At 46.1% G+C, this 21,376-nt stretch overlaps 2 protein-coding genes across 4 annotated transcripts; both read right to left on the bottom strand.

Annotated features, from left to right (window-relative positions):
• Positions 1-794: 794 nt before the first annotated feature.
• On the bottom strand, positions 795-15,329 carry nucb1 (nucleobindin 1). Of its 3 annotated transcripts, none has more exons than XM_080511284.1 (13): positions 15,262-15,329; positions 14,058-14,175; positions 13,867-13,974; positions 12,644-12,776; positions 8,076-8,179; positions 6,651-6,836; positions 6,487-6,577; positions 6,353-6,411; positions 6,180-6,272; positions 6,012-6,101; positions 3,519-3,689; positions 2,097-2,193; positions 795-1,085 (listed from the first exon to the last, which is right to left on the bottom strand). In XM_080511284.1, exons 2-13 carry the CDS (start codon positions 14,169-14,171, stop codon positions 1,024-1,026), a joined length of 1,308 nt encoding a protein of 435 aa, XP_080367410.1. In that variant the 5' UTR covers positions 14,172-14,175; positions 15,262-15,329; the 3' UTR covers positions 795-1,023. The 3 variants fall into 3 exon arrangements, with proteins under 3 accessions (XP_080367410.1, XP_080367411.1, XP_080367412.1); XM_080511285.1 differs by having other exon boundaries at positions 14,058-14,172; positions 15,262-15,327; XM_080511286.1 differs by having other exon boundaries at positions 15,289-15,311.
• A 585-nt stretch (positions 15,330-15,914) lies between these two features.
• Positions 15,915-18,740, bottom strand: ccndx (cyclin Dx; the record flags this gene model as incomplete). Its single annotated transcript, XM_080511079.1, has 5 exons — positions 15,915-16,064; positions 16,861-17,175; positions 18,127-18,342; positions 18,432-18,631; positions 18,731-18,740. The coding sequence occupies 5 exons, from the start codon at positions 18,738-18,740 to the stop codon at positions 15,915-15,917; spliced, it is 891 nt and encodes a 296-aa protein (XP_080367205.1).
• Positions 18,741-21,376: the final 2,636 nt, after the last annotated feature.

The following is a 21,376-nucleotide window of genomic DNA, read 5'->3' as shown; positions in this document are numbered from 1 at the left end:
CCCTGGGGCTCACAGAAACCAACGGGAGGACGGAGGCTGAGAAACATCAGAACAGGAATAAACATCCGGGACGCAGTGGGACAGAACCAGCGGACCAGCAGAAGGAGAACCTGCGGGAACAAGCTCCTCACAAAGGCTTTGGAAATATTCTACCTTAGTGTGACCTTCACTAAACTTCACGATGTCCAGCCGCTCAACGTTTCAGGACGTCTTGTACAAACTACTGTTTGTTCTCCAGCAAGGAGCTGGACAGAAACACACACACACCTGCTGGATCAATAAACGCCCCGCTTCAATGAAATGTGTTTGTCCTCATCAAGGTGTCCACATTCTGACCTGATGAGACCAACAACGGACCAGCAGGACCTCCATGTCCAAGTGTCCACTGAGCGGAAATGAGGAAAATCACCACGGCTGCTTCTGCTTCAATGTTCTACTGTCAAATATCAACACAGCAGCCAATTTGGACTTTTACCCAAAATTGAGCAGTGTCCAATAATAGAAGACGAGAAACAACAAAAACACTAAATAAATGAGTTAAAATAAAGTGAGCCAAGAAAATGTCCAAGTTCGTCTCAAAATACACAAAAAGATCCCAAAACACCTTGAACAAAAGGATTTAGAAATATACAAAAATAACCAGAAAAAGTTTCAAACGAGCAAAAAGAAAGAGATAAGAGCAGAAAAAGCAAAAACACAAACACCACAGAATGAGAAAGAGATCACAACAACAACAATTTGTAAAGAGAAGAAATTCAGAGAAAAAGACCAAAACAGCAAGTGTGTGTGGAGTTTTTAAATTACTTTATTTAGAGACATTTGTGGTTTTACTCTTTGAATTCAAGCTTCATGTGAACAGATGAAACAGCAAATATGGAACCTAATGGAGACCAGTGGAGTGTGTGTGTGTGTGTGTGTGTGTGTGTGTGTGTGTGTGTGTGTGTGTGTGTGTGTGTGTGTGTGTGTGTGTGTGTGTGTGTGTGTGTGTGTGTGTGTGTGTGTGTGTGTGTGTGTGTGTGTGTTCTAGGTGTGTGTAGGCAGGTTCTGTGGCGGCTCTGCAGGCAGATTGTTCTGATTGATGGGTTCTGTGGAGGAGAAAGATCCTGTGAGTGAAGCCATGAAGGTGAAGAAGAGAGGAGCAGAGGAGCAGAGGAGTAGAGGAGTAGAGGAGCAGAGGAGCAGAGGAGTAGAGGAGCAGAGGAGTAGGGGAATAGAGTAGAGTAGAGGAGTAGAGGAGTAGAGGAGCAGAGGAGTAGAGGAATAGAGGAGTAGAGGAATAGAGGAGCAGAGGAGCAGAGGAGTAGAGGAGTAGAGGAGTAGAGGAATAGAGGAATAGAGGAGTAGAGGAGTAGAGGAGCAGAGGAGTAGAGGAGTAGAGGAGTAGAGGAGCAGAGGAGCAGAGGAGTAGAGGAGTAGAGGAGTAGAGGAGCAGAGGAGCAGAGGAGTAGAGGAGTAGAGGAGTAGAGGAGTAGAGGAGCAGAGGAGTAGAGGAGTAGAGGAGTAGAGGAGCAGAGGAGTAGAGGAGTAGAGGAGTAGAGGAGTAGAGGAATAGAGGAGTAGAGGAGTAGAGGAGTAGAGGAGTAGAGGAGTAGAGGAATAGAGGAGTAGAGGAGTAGAGGAGCAGAGGAGCAGAGGAGCAGAGGAGCAGAGGAGCAGAGGAGCAGAGGAGCAGAGGAGCAGAGGAGTAGAGGAGCAGAGGAGTGAGGAGTAGAGGAGTAGAGGAGTAGAGGAGCAGAGGAGTAGAGGAATAGAGGAGTAGAGGAGTAGAGGAGTAGAGGAGTAGAGGAGTAGAGGAGCAGAGGAGTAGAGGAATAGAGGAGTAGAGGAGTAGAGGAGTAGAGGAGCAGAGGAGTAGAGGAGTAGAGGAATAGAGGAGTAGAGGAGTAGAGGAGTAGAGGAGCAGAGGAGCAGAGGAGTAGAGGAATAGAGGAGTAGAGGAGCAGAGGAGTAGAGGAGTAGAGGAGTAGAGGAGCAGAGGAGCAGAGGAGTAGAGGAATAGAGGAGCAGAGGAGCAGAGGAGTAGAGGAATAGAGGAGTAGAGGAATAGAGGAGCAGAGGAGTAGAGGAGTAGAGGAGCAGAGGAGTGAGGAGTTCACCTGGGGGGCTCTGGGTCTGGACCTGCAGTTCTCCATTAGGACCTGCTGCCACTGCTCCCTGCTGCTCCCTGTGTCTCTGTGACATCTCCATCACCGCCTGGGACTCAAACCGACAACTCACATCAGAGACCGGCCGACACGCAAACATTCAAAAGCAGGAGCAATAAACCACAAGCAATGGGTGGCAGAGCGGCCGGCTCCGAACTGGACGGTTGTAGGTTCCATTCCCATCTCCACCTCCACATGGCGAAGTGTCGTTTAGCAAGACACGGAACCCCATTGGAGTGACGGCGCCTTGCAGGGTCACAGCCTGCATTGGTGTGTGAATGTGTGTGAATGTGTGTGACTGTGTGTGAATGTGTGTGAATGTGTGTGAATGTGTTTGACTGTGTGTGACTGTGTGTGACTGTGTGTGACTGTGTGTGAATGTGTGTGACTGTGTGTGAATGTGTGTGAATGTGTGTGACTGTGTGTGACTGTGTGTGACTGTGTGTGACTGTGTGTGAATGTGTGTGAATGTGTGTGAATGTGTGTGACTGTGTGTGACTGTGTGTGACTGTGTGTGAATGTGTGTGACTGTGTGTGAATGTGTGTGAATGTGTGTGAATGTGTGTGAATGTGTGTGACTGTGTGTGAATGTGTGTGACTGTGTGTGACTGTGTGTGAATGTGTGTGACTGTGTGTGAATGTGTGTGACTGTGTGACTGTGTGTGAATGTGTGTGAATGTGTGTGAATGTGTGTGACTGTGTGTGACTGTGTGTGACTGTGTGTGAATGTGTGTGACTGTGTGTGACTGTGTGTGACTGTGTGTGAATGTGTGTGAATGTGTGTGACTGTGTGTGAATGTGTGTGAATGTGTGTGACTGTGTGTGACTGTGTGTGAATGTGTGTGAATGTGTGTGAGCCTGATGAACCATGTAAAGCTCTTTGCTCACCCAGTAGAAAAGGAGCTCATGTTCACACTGCAGGGCACCGTGACCCTCTGGAAAAGGAATGTACAGGCTGACCTGGGTTGCCAGATATGGAGGGGATCCCCCAGTTGAAGAGCCAAACTCTTAGCACACCGATAGTTTCAGGGTTTTCATGTGTTTTTACTATTTTAACAATTTATAAGGTTTCTAAAAATTGGTAAAGCCTCAGCCACAAAGTGGAAATCCAAAGATTCTAACATTGTTCATCTTTTCTCTTTGTGATTTGTGAGTGAACTTTTAGATCATATTATGTCATGATACAGTATTGAAAGTATCATGGAGCACAATTAAAAAAGACGACAGCCAATTTCCCACAATATTCCATATTAGGTCACAGGAGTTGATTATGAGCTGAGAGGAAGTGACATGGTTCCAGCTGACAGGAGGAGCAGCTGACAGGAGGAGCAACTCAACAGGAGCAGCCTCAGAGAGTCCGGCGGTGGCGGCTACCTGCTGGTACTCCCTCCTCTGCGCCTCCAGGGCTTTGCCTCGCTCCTTCAGCAGCTCCTGCTCCTGCCGCAGCGTCTCCGCCCTCCTCTTCAGCTCCTCCTCTCGGTCCCGCAGCTCCGCCTCAAACTGCTGCAGCTCCTCCTCCGTGTACAGCGGCCTGGCGTCCAGCGTCTGAGGAGGCGCCACAAGCAGCTGGACATTACGTCACTGATCCCAGAGTCAAACACCTGAACCCCGAGATCACAGCCTTCGCCTGGAGGACAACCCCCGTTATACTGCACTGCACTGCACTGCACTGCACTGTACTAGACTGTACTGTACTGTACTGTACTGTACTGTACTGCACTGTACTGTACTACACTGTACTGTACTGTACTCTACTCTGCTCTACTCTACTGTACTCTACTGTACTGCACTCTACTCTACTCTACTGTACTCTACTGCACTGCACTCTACTCTACTCTACTCTACTGCACTGCACTCTACTCTACTGTACTACACTGTAATGTACTCTACTGTACTGTACTACACTGTACTGTACTCTACTGTACTACACTGTACTCTACTCTACTGTACTCTACTGTCATGTACTCTACTGTACTACACTGTACCGTAGTGTACTGTACTCTACTGTACTACACTGTACTGTACTATACTCTACTGTACTCTACTGTACTACACTGTACTGTACTACACTGTACTGTACTACACTGTACTACACTGTACTGTACTGTACTATACTCTACTATACTACACTCTACTGTACTGTACTACACTGTACTGTACTCTACTATACTATGCTATACTACACTCTAATATACTATACTACACTCTACTATATTATCTTACACTCTACTACACTATACTACACTCTACTATACTATACTCTACTATACTACACTATACTACATTCTACTACACTCTACTATACTATACTATACTCTACTATACTATACTACACTCTACCATACTATACTACACTCTAGTATACTATACTACACTCTACTACACTACACTCTACTATACTATACTCTACTATACTACACTATACTATACTATACTATACTCTACTATACTATACGATACTATACTACACTCTACTATACTACACTCTACTATACGATACGATACTATGCTACACTCTACTATACTATACTATCCTAAACTCTACTACACTATACTATACTACACTCTACTATACTATCCTACACTCTACTATACTATACTACACTCTACTATACGATACTATACTACACTCTACTATACTATCCTACACTCTATTACACTATACTATACTACACTCTACTATACTATCCTACACTCTACTACACTATACTATACTACACTCTACTATACGATACTATACTACACTCTACTATACTATACTATCCTACACTCTACTACACTATACTATACTACACTCTACTATACTATACTATCCTACACTCTACTACACTATACTATACTACACTCTACTATACGATACTATACTACACTCTACTATACTATACTATCCTACACTCTACTACACTATACTATACTACACTCTACTATACGATACTATACTACACTCTACTATACTATACTATCCTACACTCTACTACACTATACTATACTATACTCTACTGTACTGTACTATACTATACTATACTACACTCTACTATACTATACCGTACTACACTATACTACACTCTGCTATACTCCACTATATTATATTATATTATATTATATTATATTATATTATATTATATTATATTATATTATACCAAAATACAAACAAATTTAATTTAATTTAATGAAATAACCACAACATGCAATGAAAGTTTAGGATTTTAACTTGAAATAGTTCACTATTATAAAGTACAAAGTAAAACACAGAAAAAGTCCAAGAATAATCAGTTGGGATCAAATAAATCCCGAGAGCCAACAAAGCCATTATTCAACCCGTTCAAAGTGTTCAAATGCTACGACATAGTGGATAATATCATTCTTAGAAGAAATCTTACCCATCAATGTTACAAATAAATGAGCAAAAACAGAATGTAAAAATAACTTAGAATGAACAGAAACGTTAAAAAAAACTAAATCTCGGAGCAGAGTAAGGGAATGTTGATTTTTTTTTTAAGTGATTAAAAATAGGTTATTATTGAATTAAAAACAACTGATGGAGGAGAGTCAAAGTGTTTATGTATTTATTTATTACATTTTGTGGTGTTGGTTGTGTTTTCTTGAGGAATTGAACTCTGATAGAAGAGATTGGCACCAGACCCGGACTCTAGAATCCTTTAGCTTGATATTTGCTGTTGGATTTTAATTTGAAATGGAAAATGATGGAGATCAAGGGGAAGAATACACAAGTTGAATCTTTCATTCAGCAATTTGAAAAAGTTAGTTCTGTATTTGTTGGTAATAAATAGCTAGTTTTTCTTTTCTATTTCCAGTGAATGAAAGAAAACAAAGAACGTGAAACAAAGAGGTGTAGGATTCCTTTACCTCCCACTCTTTGGGGTTATTGAACTCCTTCTTCTCCGTGGACTTGATGAACTCGTCCAGACTGACCAGCCGGTCTTTATTGGTGTCCACCTTGAAGACATGATGAAAGACCAGTGTGAGCGAGCGGTGGAGGCCGGAGGAGAAGAGTGGGAAGAGGAAGGAACAGACGTTTTTCATGACCTGCTCCCTCATCCTCAGCCGCTCCTCCTCCATCTCCATCATGTCGTCCTCCTCGTTCTTTGGGTCGTAGACCTTCTCCAGCTGCAGGACAGAGGAGGGCCCACGTTAGCTGGACCGACAGCTGGACGGGGATCGTGGAGGAAAGTCAACTGGACGTTTACCTCCTTGGTGAAGAGCGCCTCCAACTCCTGCTCGTCCAGAACGCCGTCGTCATTCGTATCTGAACCGACAAAGACACAGACACACGTCAGCTCTGTCTTATAGACACAGGTAAAGAACGGGGAGATGTGGGCACCGTGCAGTTTGAAGAAGGTCTTGGGGTTGAACTCTTGAGGATCCAGCCGGTCCGTCTCCTCCCACACTTCCCGCAGCTGAGCCACGCTTCCCTGAGGGTTGAAGCAGAACGTCACACCCTGGCGCCGCCTGACGGCAGCCGCCCTGAGAGGAGGTTGTGCGTACGGGAGCGTTGACTTTGGGGTGCTGGCGGTGCTTCTCTTTCAGCTCCTGCATCCTCTTCTCCTCCTTCTCCCTCTTCTCCTGGTCCAGGCCCTTCAGGTACTCCCGTCGCTCGTGCTCCTTCAGCATCTCGTAACGCTTGAACTCCTCGTGTCGCTCCGCGTCGTAGTTCTCCAGGTCCTTGGTGGCCTTCGGCGAGCAGAGAGAATCAAAAGCAGTTAAAAAAAAAAAGTACCGTATTTTCCGCCCTATAAGGCACCTAAATACCTCAAATTTTCTCAAAAGCTGCCAGTGCGCCTTATAACCCAGTGCGCCTTATATATGGAAGAACTGCTCTACTCCAGACTGCTATTTGACAACTGAACAACCAGAAGCTTTTATTTTGACAACTCTAACTTCTCAACCGGATCTTCAGAGCGGACGACACTCCACACAACACCTTCATCACTCATGGTTGAACACCAACATTCTAACAAACCAAAATAAACTAGATGAAATAATGACTCCCTAAACTGGGGAACAAAAACACATAAACACAATCAACACAACACCAAGCCCAACAACAACCCACAATAACCTGCAACAACACAAAACATGAATTCCCATCATGCCTTGCATCCTGAGCATCCTGGGAGTTTCTGTTTGTGGTGTTTTAAATGCAATTATTGGGGGTTCTATTTGGTTTGTGGTGTCGGTAATAATTGTGTTGTGTTTTTGTTGCTTAGTTCATGTAGTTTAGTTTATTAGTTGTAAGTTGTCAACCAGCAGTGAAGAAGGTTTTGTGTGTAGTGTCCTCCTGGCATAGGCTGCAGGTAGGACTATCAAAATAAAGTGTGTGCACCTCTCTGGGTGTTAGAATCAGTGGAAAATGTAACCTAATGGCTTTGAGATATAAAGGTTGATGACCACTGGTCTATTCCATGTGCCTTATAATGTGGTGCGCCTTATATATGAACAAAGTTGTAAATTATGTCAATCAATGTAGGTGCGCCTTATAATCCGGTGTGCCTTATAGTGCGGAAAATACGGTATGTATATATTTATATATAGAATTTTTTTTGAACTCTTTTTCCAGAACACACTGACCCACACTATCTCCTCAGCTGTCATGCAGCAAGTACAAAGAAGACAAGTATGACTTTAATACTGCTCAGTGATTTCAAAAATAATTTAGAGGGACTGGATGAGACTTGTTTGGATCACAAAAAGCATGAGAGACAAGACTGAGGGTGAAGACATCCCTTGTTGTGGGAGAACAAAGGCTCTTCTGAGGGGAAGTGAACACAGACATTCACTGGTTCCTGGAGAGATCCAGACATGAACATGGATTAATGGTTAAGGGTTTTCGTAGCCCTGGACGGAGACTGGCAGGCTAACTCTTAGCATCCGTCTCTCGAGCCATACAGACAGTTGGTCCTGCGTCGGTACCGTAGAGATGAGCAGCTCCAGGTCTCTGGCTTCAAACGTGTTCTGGTTGTGTGGATCCAGATGTTCAAACTGCTTGAGGAGAGACGCGTGGTCCATCTGAAGGCCTGCACAGGACATTCTGGATCATTCTCTGGGCTCTCCTGGATTATGCTCAAGACGGAACCAAATATTCTGTGATTGGTGGATTTTTTCTTTTTGATAACAACAATACTTGGAAACATGTTTTCTGTCCAGGTTATACTCTGTTCAACGTTTGTATTTGAGTGTCGAGTGTAAACATCTGGTGACACTTCAGCCATGTTGATGACTTTACACACACACAAGCTGTATTTCAATCCCTTCTCAACACTGTCTTCTCACATGCCTGCTTCTCTGAGGGTTCTCTGCTTCTCTGAGGGTTCTCTGCTTCTCTGAGGGTTCTCTGCTTCTCTGAGGGTTCTCTGCTTCTCTGAGGGTTCTCTGCTTCTCTGAGGGGTCTCTGCTTCTCTGAGGGTTCTCTGCTTCTCTGAGGGTTCTCTGCTTCTCTGAGGGGTCTCTGCAGCTCAGATGGTTCTAAAGGACGGTGGACTCACTCTGTGTGTCTGTGGTTCTAAAGGAAGGTGGACTCACTCTGTGTGTTGGTGGTTCTAAAGGACGGTGGACTCACTCTGTGTGTCTGTGGTTCTAAAGGACGGTGGACTCACTCTGTGTGTTGGTGGTTCTAAAGGACGGTGGACTCACTCTGTGTGTTGGTGGTTCTAAAGGACGGTGGACTCACTCTGTGTGTTGGTGGTTCTAAAGGACGGTGGACTCACTCTGTGTGTTGGTGGTTCTAAAGGACGGTGGACTCACTCTGTGTGTCTGTGGTTCTAAAGGAAGGTGGACTCACTCTGTGTGTCTGTGGTTCTAAAGGAGGGTGGACTCACTCTGTGTGTCTGTGGTTCTAAAGGAAGGTGGACTCACTCTGTGTGTTGGTGGTTCTAAAGGACGGTGGACTCACTCTGTGTGTTGGTGGTTCTAAAGGACGGTGGACTCACTCTGTGTGTTGGTGGTTCTAAAGGACGGTGGACTCACTCTGTGTGTCTGTGGTTCTAAAGGAAGGTGGACTCACTCTGTGTGTCTGTGGTTCTAAAGGAGGGTGGACTCACTCTGTGTGTTGGTGGTTCTAAAGGACGGTGGACTCACTCTGTGTGTCTGTGGTTCTAAAGGAAGGTGGACTCACTCTGTGTGTTGGTGGTTCTAAAGGACGGTGGACTCACTCTGTGTGTCTGTGGTTCTAAAGGACGGTGGACTCACTCTGTGTGTTGGTGGTTCTAAAGGACGGTGGACTCACTCTGTGTGTTGGTGGTTCTAAAGGACGGTGGACTCACTCTGTGTGTTGGTGGTTCTAAAGGACGGTGGACTCACTCTGTGTGTTGGTGGTTCTAAAGGACGGTGGACTCACTCTGTGTGTCTGTGGTTCTAAAGGAAGGTGGACTCACTCTGTGTGTCTGTGGTTCTAAAGGAGGGTGGACTCACTCTGTGTGTCTGTGGTTCTAAAGGAAGGTGGACTCACTCTGTGTGTTGGTGGTTCTAAAGGACGGTGGACTCACTCTGTGTGTTGGTGGTTCTAAAGGACGGTGGACTCACTCTGTGTGTTGGTGGTTCTAAAGGACGGTGGACTCACTCTGTGTGTCTGTGGTTCTAAAGGAAGGTGGACTCACTCTGTGTGTCTGTGGTTCTAAAGGAGGGTGGACTCACTCTGTGTGTTGGTGGTTCTAAAGGAGGGTGGACTCACTCTGTGTGTCTGTGGTTCTAAAGGACGGAGGACTCACTCTGTGTGTTGATGGTTCTAAAGGACGGAGGACTCACTCTGTGTGTCTGTGGTTCTAAAGGAGGGTGGACTCACTCTGTGTGTCTGTGGTTCTAAAGGACGGTGGACTCACTCTGTGTGTTGGTGGTTCTAAAGGACGGTGGACTCACTCTGTGTGTTGGTGGTTCTAAAGGACGGTGGACTCACTCTGTGTGTTGGTGGTTCTAAAGGACGGTGGACTCACTCTGTGTGTTGGTGGTTCTAAAGGAGGGTGGACTCACTCTGTGTGTTGGTGGTTCTAAAGGAGGGTGGACTCACTCTGTGTGTTGGTGGTTCTAAAGGACGGTGGACTCACTCTGTGTGTTGGTGGTTCTAAAGGACGGTGGACTCACTCTGTGTGTTGGTGGTTCTAAAGGACGGTGGACTCACTCTGTGTGTTGGTGGTTCTAAAGGAGGGTGGACTCACTCTGTGTGTTGGTGGTTCTAAAGGACGGTGGACTCACTCTGTGTGTTGGTGGTTCTAAAGGACGGTGGACTCACTCTGTGTGTTGGTGGTTCTAAAGGACGGTGGACTCACTCTGTGTGTCTGTGGTTCTAAAGGACGGAGGACTCACTCTGTGTGTTGATGGTTCTAAAGGACGGAGGACTCACTCTGTGTGTCTGTGGTTCTAAAGGAGGGTGGACTCACTCTGTGTGTCTGTGGTTCTAAAGGACGGTGGACTCACTCTGTGTGTTGGTGGTTCTAAAGGACGGTGGACTCACTCTGTGTGTTGGTGGTTCTAAAGGACGGTGGACTCACTCTGTGTGTTGGTGGTTCTAAAGGAGGGTGGACTCACTCTGTGTGTTGGTGGTTCTAAAGGAGGGTGGACTCACTCTGTGTGTTGGTGGTTCTAAAGGAGGGTGGACTCACTCTGTGTGTTGGTGGTTCTAAAGGAAGGTGGACTCACTCTGTGTGTTGGTGGTTCTAAAGGACGGTGGACTCACTCTGTGTGTCTGTGGTTCTAAAGGAAGGTGGACTCACTCTGTGTGTTGGTGGTTCTAAAGGACGGTGGACTCACTCTGTGTGTTGGTGGTTCTAAAGGACGGTGGACTCACTCTGTGTGTCTGTGGTTCTAAAGGAAGGTGGACTCACTCTGTGTGTCTGTGGTTCTAAAGGAGGGTGGACTCACTCTGTGTGTCTGTGGTTCTAAAGGAAGGTGGACTCACTCTGTGTGTTGGTGGTTCTAAAGGACGGTGGACTCACTCTGTGTGTTGGTGGTTCTAAAGGACGGTGGACTCACTCTGTGTGTCTGTGGTTCTAAAGGAAGGTGGACTCACTCTGTGTGTCTGTGGTTCTAAAGGAGGGTGGACTCACTCTGTGTGTCTGTGGTTCTAAAGGAGGGTGGACTCCCTCTGTGTGTCTGTGGTTCTAAAGGACGGAGGACTCACTCTGTGTGTCTGTGGTTCTAAAGGACGGAGGACTCACTCTGTGTGTTGATGGTTCTAAAGGACGGAGGACTCACTCTGTGTGTTGATGGTTCTAAAGGACGGAGGACTCACTCTGTGTGTCTGTGGTTCTAAAGGAGGGTGGACTCACTCTGTGTGTCTGTGGTTCTAAAGGACGGTGGACTCACTCTGTGTGTTGGTGGTTCTAAAGGACGGTGGACTCACTCTGTGTGTTGGTGGTTCTAAAGGACGGTGGACTCACTCTGTGTGTTGGTGGTTCTAAAGGAGGGTGGACTCACTCTGTGTGTTGGTGGTTCTAAAGGAGGGTGGACTCACTCTGTGTGTTGGTGGTTCTAAAGGAGGGTGGACTCACTCTGTGTGTTGGTGGTTCTAAAGGACGGTGGACTCACTCTGTGTGTTGGTGGTTCTAAAGGACGGTGGACTCACTCTGTGTGTTGGTGGTTCTAAAGGACGGTGGACTCACTCTGTGTGTTGGTGGTTCTAAAGGACGGTGGACTCACTCTGTGTGTTGGTGGTTCTAAAGGAGGGTGGACTCACTCTGTGTGTTGGTGGTTCTAAAGGAGGGTGGACTCACTCTGTGTGTTGGTGGTTCTAAAGGACGGTGGACTCACTCTGTGTGTTGGTGGTTCTAAAGGACGGTGGACTCACTCTGTGTGTTGGTGGTTCTAAAGGACGGTGGACTCACTCTGTGTGTCTGTGGTTCTAAAGGACGGTGGACTCACTCTGTGTGTCTGTGGTTCTAAAGGAGGGTGGACTCACTCTGTGTGTCTGTGGTTCTAAAGGACGGTGGACTCACTCTGTGTGTTGGTGGTTCTAAAGGACGGTGGACTCACTCTGTGTGTTGGTGGTTCTAAAGGACGGTGGACTCACTCTGTGTGTTGGTGGTTCTAAAGGAGGGTGGACTCACTCTGTGTGTTGGTGGTTCTAAAGGAGGGTGGACTCACTCTGTGTGTTGGTGGTTCTAAAGGAGGGTGGACTCACTCTGTGTGTTGGTGGTTCTAAAGGACGGTGGACTCACTCTGTGTGTTGGTGGTTCTAAAGGACGGTGGACTCACTCTGTGTGTTGGTGGTTCTAAAGGACGGTGGACTCACTCTGTGTGTTGGTGGTTCTAAAGGACGGTGGACTCACTCTGTGTGTTGGTGGTTCTAAAGGACGGTGGACTCACTCTGTGTGTTGGTGGTTCTAAAGGAGGGTGGACTCACTCTGTGTGTTGGTGGTTCTAAAGGAGGGTGGACTCACTCTGTGTGTTGGTGGTTCTAAAGGACGGTGGACTCACTCTGTGTGTTGGTGGTTCTAAAGGACGGTGGACTCACTCTGTGTGTCTGTGGTTCTAAAGGACGGTGGACTCACTCTGTGTGTTGGTACTGTCCAGTTTGGCCTTCAGCAGCATCCGGAGCCGAGACACTTCCTGGCGCTTCAGCTCGTCCAGACGGGTTCTAACGTGATGGCTCACCAGGTCCAGCTCTTTACTGAGACGCCCGTTCTGAAAACACAACAACAAAACCACATGATGAGACGTGAAGTGAAGGGAAAGACAGACGGTGTGGGTCTGAAGCAGCAGCATGGAGGACAAGGTGAGCAGGAAGGAACCCAGAAAAGTCTTGCTGCTTTAAGATTGTTCACTAAAACTTTGTGTTGACATTGTGAATGAGGCTTTGATAAAGCATCACAAGTGTCTCTGATTAATGTTTAATACATTGAAAATGACATACAATCTTCCAGAAACAAGCCCGTTGATAAGGACAAACTGTCACTTTCAGTTTGACCTCTGACCTGCACTGTCATGGTGACATGATTCATGCAGGCTGAAGGCTGTAAACTTTATCCACTCGTCTTCATGTTCTCACAGACAAACACAGCCAGTCTCCACCTCTGGTTCTACACATTCCTTTCTGTTCAGTTTTTGTTCATTTGTTTGCTTTTCTTTATTTTCCACTGTTTCCTCTGCCTGCATGTTTATTCTCTGCTTTTAAACTTCTCCTGTCCTCCTCCTCCACTTCCTCCTCCTCCTTGTGCTCAAAGTTTCCAGCTCCTCCTTGATTCTCCTCCATTAGAATATTGGATCATCTGAGCTGCATTCAGAATCTGCTGTGTCTGTGTGAGCTGGACTGGCTCCGCCCACACATGCCCATCTATGGGAAGAGGAGGAAGTACTTCTTGTGGTGCCATGTGCCAGAACGGAGCTGCCTGATTGTGGGAGGAGTCAAAGTGAGGGCCAACCTTGATTGTGATTGGCTAAACCCCTGATGACACTATATAGGGTTTGATTTCTGATTGGCTGCTTGGAGCAACACACTTTTTAAACCCTGGAACAATCCAGGGAGAGAGAGGACACTCTTTCTTCTCTTCTGGGGCGTCGGTCCAGGTGTGGAGACGAGTAGAACTGCTGGAGAACCTTTAGGAAGTGGATTTAGCAGAATGGGACTCCTTATATGACTTGTGTTTGGAACCATAGAAATAAAATAAAATGTGAACAATCCAGCCTCTGGTAAACAGTTTCCTTCCTCTCACATCACAGTCAGACTGAACAGATTGAGAGGCTGGAGTCAAATTGCAACATCCCGGCCGTTCACCTTGATGTCCTCTGTGTTGGCCGTCTGCAGCTTTTCCCTGAAGTGAGGATCCGTCTCCAGAACCTCGATCACCTCGCGCAGGTACCGGTCGTAGTACAGTCCGGTGTCCTGCGGCAGCACCAGGTGAAAGGTCAGCAGAACCACGGCAGAGGAACAGAAAACAGAAAGACTGAAGAGAACCGGGTGAGTACCAGGCTCTCCTCCTGCGGCGCCTCCTCCTTTGGCTCCTCATTTCGATCGATGGGCAGCGACCGGACGGCAGCCGAGAGGCAGAGCAGCAGCAGCCAGCCGGGTTTCCTCCTCATCCTCCTTCAAAAGAAGCAGAGAACACCTGAAGACCCATTTGGCCATTGCTCCACTGAGACATACCTCCCGTGTGTCTGTTAGCAGGACTTTTAATGCTTCCCTAAATCTTGCAGTTTAATGACGGATTCCTGCAATTAGACAAATCCTTAAACTTATCATGTAACACCACAGTATTATTGAGAACTGCCTCAATTATTCAGAAAAATGCTCATTACAAAAAAACCGTGGCTCTCAACCTGAAGTACAATGTCCTCTACATGAGGCTTTTCCTCATCTCAGGTTGTCAAAATTAGTTTTCAGATTAACTGGGTTTCCATGGTAACTGGTGACCGACTTCCTGTGAACACTGCTGCAACACAGCAATCAGGCTTAAGGTGTCTTAACCCCACTGCCTGTGATCAACCTGTGACCACAGGCAGTGGGGTTTGTTTAAACATCTGCTTTGCCAGCAGCAACAAGGGAACCAAAGGAACTCGGTCACCAGCACCACAATCAGTTCATCCAAAACACCAGAGTAAAATCACATTTCTTCTGTGGAGTCCGCTGTAAAGACACATTTTGCCCAGACATGTTACTAAGAAATAAAGATATCACGTTAATGATTGTTTATCACTACTCTGACGTAATATTGTGTTTAAGTGCATATATCGCATGAACTAACATCCATCACAGCAACACAGCAGAGGAAATGTGTCTTTTTTGGTGATTACCTAAAGCTTGCTCTGCGCAAATAACGGATTTAATGGAATGAACACATATTAACACAAATTCATAGGCCGATCAATGGCAACCAGCAGATCGAGGGAATCACCCCAAAACGCATGACATCGCAGCAACAGACCCGACCATTCCGTGAGAAGATAAACCGGATGTAAGAGTAAACGTTAAGCTACATGAAATCCCATTTTGACAACATTTAAAGGTGAGAGATGATCGCTGTGGTCGCTTTGAGGTGATACGAACGTCTCGCACGGTTCTTTCTCCGTCGTCACAGCTTTGTCTGCACCCGTATTCTTAATTAATCCCAGTCAACACTCCGTTTCCACATTTAAACTAGTTTAAACACCAAATACATCCTTTAAAACGCACGTTTTTATGTTTGTTGTTGTTTTTTACCGCACGGCTGTTTATGAGAACAGATCTGACACGGCGTCGGAGGAAAATGACGTCATAAGATTGCGGCGTTTTTTCTAATATGGTGCGTTCACAAACGTAGGAAATAGTCAATCACTAGTACTTCGTCTTCTCCCAATAATAATAATAATAATAATAACAAGAAGAAGAAGAAGAAGAAGAAGAAGAAGAATGTCTATAATTCAATAAAAAAATAAAAAATGTGTGAAGAACTAAAGCCACGAAGTTGTATACGTTTTTAATTTGCTTTGAAAAATAGATTTTGTGTATTTTTAATTCACAAACACAAAATATGGCAAAATGGAATAAATTAACATTTAAAAAATAACCATCAAGCATCAAAATCAGAGTCCACAATTTCACTTGATAATAAATAAACAGAATAAATAACATTTTATCCTACCAAATCAAGGAAAACATGTTGGTCACAAATAAATACAGACAAAAATAAATTAACAGTCACTCAATAATAAAGTAATTTTAAAAAAAGACAACTATTTGTAAAACATATCCAGAGGGGGTTTGAGGTCATAATCGATTTATATCAGTTTGACTGATGAACTTAAATGACTTTGATTAATTCACACTTTCAACACAACAGCTGATGTTTAGAAATCAATCTCTCTCATGTCGGTGGGGGTCCCGGGCCTCTCGTCCTCCACCTCCTCGCCCTTCTCCGAGGGGCCCTGCTGCAAGCCGCTCGTCAACCGCTGTCTGAGCGCGTGTTCGACCATCTCACTGTAGCACTGCAGCACCACCTGCAGAACAACACACGCAAAATACATATTTAATAAAAGAACAGTATGTATTAACTTGTCTTTGGTGTGATTATGAAGCAGAACTGATTGTAGCCAACTGACACTTGGTTGTATACTGGACTTTCAAATATTTTCCCACATTATAAAAACATTGTGTGCTTGCTGCAATCCATCGTCGTCTCTGATTAGGCTTTCATTTGGAATACACAGCAAGTCTTTATATCAAGTCTGCAAATGTCATAACTGTTAACACTGAAGTAGGATACAATGGATGCAAATGGAACGAAAATCTAAAATACTGCATTCCGTGCAGAGCTTAAAACCATTTCAGGTAAACCATCCAGAACCATACATGATGTCTTTTATGGTTTTCCTGCTGTCGTGTTGTCAATAAATTAGTCTGACAACCTTTACATTTGAACACGTTTTTACTTTGTAGCACTATGAGATTGTTTAAATGTAAAGTCCATTACGAATAAAATCTATTATTATTATTGATTATTAGATGAACTGGGAAGTTCAATTATGAAAAGTCTCAGAAACATTAGTCATAAAATGTTTAAAGATTGTGTTACTAAAATTGCAAAATGCATCCTTGATGAAAAAAGTAGGAAAATTAAGTAAATGTTTCACGCAATGCAATAAAAGTTATGTATACTTAATTGTTGTCCTTTATCCTAACTCAATTCTTTCCAAAAGGATGCTGAACGTGGCCACGCCCCCTTCAAATTGTTCAACATTGAAAACCTGGTTAAAACCTCAGTTGACCTTCGCCAGCCTGTTGCGGCACCCTCACCAGGTCAGTTTGGCACAGCTCGGCCAGGGCCTCGCTCAGGAGGGCCACATGGGCGGGGGCCCTGCCGCCCAGGCCGCGCAGCGCGCAGTTCAGCGATGCAGCGGCGACGAGCGACGGCGGCGCGCCCAGGAAGCGCGAGTCGCACGCGCACATGGCGGCCAGCGTGTCGCTGTGCCTGCGTAAGGTGGAGAGCTGCTCCTCCTGTGGCTCCGCCCCTTCCTCCACCACCGAGGCCAGGAAGTGCGGGAGGAAGTCCTGCGGGGTGACCGCCGCCGTGTCCCAGCGCAGCGTGGCCAGGATCAGGCGCTCCATCTCCTGATCACAACACATCGATCAATACCAGGTCAAACCGACAGGAAAATCCAAGTTTAACTCACATTCAAGCTCCTACCTTCACTGTTCACAGTTTCAGTGTTTGTTTCAATGGCTTGTCTCTAAAGTGACACACTGCGTACTTCCTAAGTGGTTGTGAGAACAAACATTAATCCTGGAAAACATATTTTAGAAGTAAAACGTGACTGGGTGAATGTGTACAAAACCACTAGTATGACAAGATAAGTAGTTAGAGGGTGTCAAACATCAGGCCTTTGAACCAGAAACAGCCTGCAAGAGGCTCCAATCGGACCAAAGCACCAAGAAAACATCCTGCAATGAAATGCAGCTTAAAGATGGAAAAGACAACCAACTCTTGGGAAGAACTATCTAAGTGGATAACTCAGGAGCTACTTGAAAGGCTGCATTAAGAATGAAGACGCTCACACATTTTAAATTCTGTTTTGCATCTGAAGGCAGAGAATCCAACCAGCGTCAAGACACTGCTGCCGTCATTAACCTCTCCGATTGACGTCTAAAGGGCGTTTAGTTCTCCATTGAAGTTAGTTAGTCCCCCCCAATAGCCCTAATAGCTCCCTAATAAGAATGGCCCCTGTTGGCCCCTGTTGGCCCTCAGTCACACATGGTTGACATGTAGTGGTGGTGGAAGACATTGCTTAGCAGCCAACAGGTGAGTGGATGAACAGTGCTTTGTGGGAAACGTTGACTCTGTCACGGAGGTGAATTCATCATGTACAGGAGACATAGACGATCCCAGAGCAGGTCACAACCAGGCCAACGTGTCATTCCAAGAGCAGACAGAAAACCAGCATGTCGATTCAGATGACAGAGAAACATTTCCTGTTGTTCAGTGAATTAGATTCAAGGATGATCATAAACCCTGGAGGCATTGGAACATCAGATTCACAGTGAGAGAGGAGCAGCTGGACTCACCCGCAGGCTGGAGGGTAGGAAGCCGTACTCGCCGGCCGTGCAGAGCGTGTCCGCCGTCACGTTGTGGCACTCAGTGAGTTTGGAGGCGATGAGGATGCAGCCTGCGGCCAGGCAGGACGGCGACACGGCGGCGGACAGAGACGCAGACAGGAAGCGGTCCAGGAGCGAGACGGACAGCGGGAAGACAGCCTCGTCACAGCCGCACTCGCAGCACACCTGCAGAGGACACACAGACAGGAAGTGACGTCCTCCGGCCTCAGGAGGTCTGGAAGCTGGTACCTCGGGGGGGGGGGGGGGGCTGGTACCTCCAGGGCCCACTTGGCCAGCTCCTCCCGGCGCTCCGGGTCCCGCTGGATGAGGGCGACGTAGAGTGTGGAGGGCAGGTACCTCTGCTCCACATGCAGCAGCCTCTGGATCACACGCTGGCCCGACGCCCACGGGTCCCAGGCAGCTCGCAGCTGAGCTGGACCCCTGGGGGAAGCCCCGGCCCCGGCCCCGGCCCCGTCTGGACCCCCGGGGGGGGCCCCGTCCGGCCCTGGGCCCCCATGCGATGGGGCAACGTATTGGTCCTCTACCTCCTCACACCACAGAGACACACACACACCTCCAGCCATCTCTGAGGGAAACACAAGCTTCTGATCTTAGATCCTCGCCACGATCCCCGAGTTGCTCCTCTACATTACCCTGCCCACCATCCTGCCCCGCTTTTATACCCTGCAGAGCAGAGGGGCAAGCGAGAGAGAGAGAGAGAGAGAGAGAGAGAGAGAGAGAGAGAGAGAGAGAGAGAGAGAGAGAGGAGGCGTGGACCCTAGTAAGTGACATGAAATACTGCAGACAATACGGGCGAGCAACAATCATTCCAACAGGTGGGAGGGGGGTGGGGGGTGGGGGGGGGGGGCAGACAAGAGAGGGAGGGGCCCTCAGGGACGGAGCAACAGCTTGTCCTCGACTCTGAAAGAGAGAAGGCAGGGAAAGAAGAGGTCATCTTCACACTCTGACAATGGGAATGGAGGACAAAAGGATGAGTGAGTTTGTTTTCCATCAGGAGGAGAAGAAGAAGCTCAACCCTGAATCCTGCAAACATCCTCACCCTCTCCTGGAGCCCGTCCTGAAAGACTCACTGTCTCGTCTCCGTCAAACTCACCCTGCAAAACGTCGTCACGTCAACAATGCTGTTCATTTACTACTGTCATTTGAATATAGAAAGTAAATGAATTCTCAGGTGGTCTGGGCTCAATGATTGGATGAATGATGTTCAGGTGGTCACTACCACTGATGGATTCTCGGACAACTCGTCCACAAAACTGCAACCCTGGACAACTCGTCCACGGATGAGATTTCAGAAGGTTTTGAAGAAAATAAATCCTGCGTAATGTAGTTTTACATATTAACAAAGTTAATCCATTCGTGTGTGTTTACCTTTTTTATTCTACATTCAATCATAAATGTTATTAATCACATTACTTGTCTATGACTCTGATCATTATTTCTTTCTATTTGAGTTCAGGGCTTCAGTTTGTGACTCATGTTTTTTCTTTGTTTTCATCATCAAGGCCCTCAACTGCTTTTCTGTCATGTGATTGTATTTCTAAAAGAAACAAACAATAAATCTAGAGCTACACTCGGTAGAGGGCGGAAATACACTCAGTAGAGCGCAGACCTTCGCCAACACGTTTGTTTGAGGAACTGAGTTAGCATCGCTAGCATGATAGCCGCTAGCACATATCAATGCGAAATCGCCTGTCAGGTCACGATGAAACACTAAACGTCTCCCTGGCAACAGATGCTGATCTCCTTTGATCTCCTCCATGAGGAGCCTCTCATCCACTTTGTATGGGACAGTTTTTTGAATTTGAATTTGAATTTGAATCATTTATTGTCATTGTACAGGTACAGGTACAACGAAATGACATTCACATAGAAAGTTTTGGGGAAAGAAGGACACATGAGGTGAGGAGAGGAGGGACAAAAAGTCAGATTAAAGACTGTGTTCTGAGGAGACAGTCTGTACTTGGGGAAAAAAAACACCTCAGGCACATTTAGCATCAACACAGACAGGTTACAACATTTCTCGAGACAGCACTTGGGACACATGATGGGAAGTTCTGCAGCCCGCCGCTTTTCATAATTCTTTGGGATTTATTCAGAAACGTTTAGTCGTTAATGTCTTAAAACCTAATGGATGGATCCTTGGTGATGACAATTCATCCCTGAAGATTTCATGAAATTTCAGGTTTATAGTTTTAGCGAAAGGTTGGTAAAATAAATACACACACACACACACACACACACACACACACACACCAATAAATAAATGCACAACATATGACATATAAGCTTCTCGGCCAGCTTCATAGGTCACCCAAACTCATTGGCAAATATGTTGAATAAATTAATAAACCAAGTTTGTGAAAAATAAAATATATGAAGTTTTTAAAAAAGTGTTTCATTGAGCTCTGAATTAGATGTTATTGAGCCAAATGGCAAGAGTCACCATTGGTTGTTATGAATGAATCCGTTCAGTAAAGTTTAATTTCTGGTAGGGTTCTCATTGTCAAAGCAACCCCCCCCCACCCCCGGGGCAATCTGCTCCTGTTTAAAGAGCAGTGGAGCCCCCAGGGTAAGACTGAGGTATGTGCAACAGACAGTGGAGCCGGCCAGTCAATGAGGCGCATTGTCTCCCTTTACAAATCAGTGTCAGACAACAGATCCTGGCCTTCTGCCTGCTGCAGACACACTTCACCCCCCCCCCCCCCCACCCCCCCACCCCTCAGTGGAGAATACAGATTGTATTTGACAGTCATTACAGGTGGCGTTTGGCACATTGGAGGCTTCAATGGCAGCTCCGGTTGCAAATGGGAGTTAAATAGATGTCTGCAGTGAAACGGAGCCGCCGTCTCAGCCGAGCATCAATAATTCAGACGCTCCTTTTTTAACCATCGATTACCAAGATTCTGCTTCACCTGCCGGAAAAAATAGACTTTGTTAAACTATTGTGAGACGACAAACACGTTTCACCAGCATAATGTTTCAGCTCACCACCAATACGACACACACATTAGAGTTAAAATGGTAAAAATGAAATCAATATCTTACTGGTAAATATGATGGAAGCACATTGGTAAGAAGCATTTGTGGTATGAGCAGTGGACGGACATCTAATTTCCCTGTGTAATTAAAAAAGTATTTCTATTCTATTTTATTTTTAATCAGGAAATCATATAGACATGAGGAATGTGTTCTATTCAAA

The sequence above is a fragment of the Blennius ocellaris genome (assembly GCF_963422515.1).
Source record: "Blennius ocellaris genome assembly, chromosome: 16".
Classification (NCBI taxonomy): domain Eukaryota; kingdom Metazoa; phylum Chordata; class Actinopteri; order Blenniiformes; family Blenniidae; genus Blennius; species Blennius ocellaris.
The sequence above is the reverse complement of the archived record's forward strand: the minus strand, read 5'-3'. Positions and strand labels throughout refer to the sequence as shown.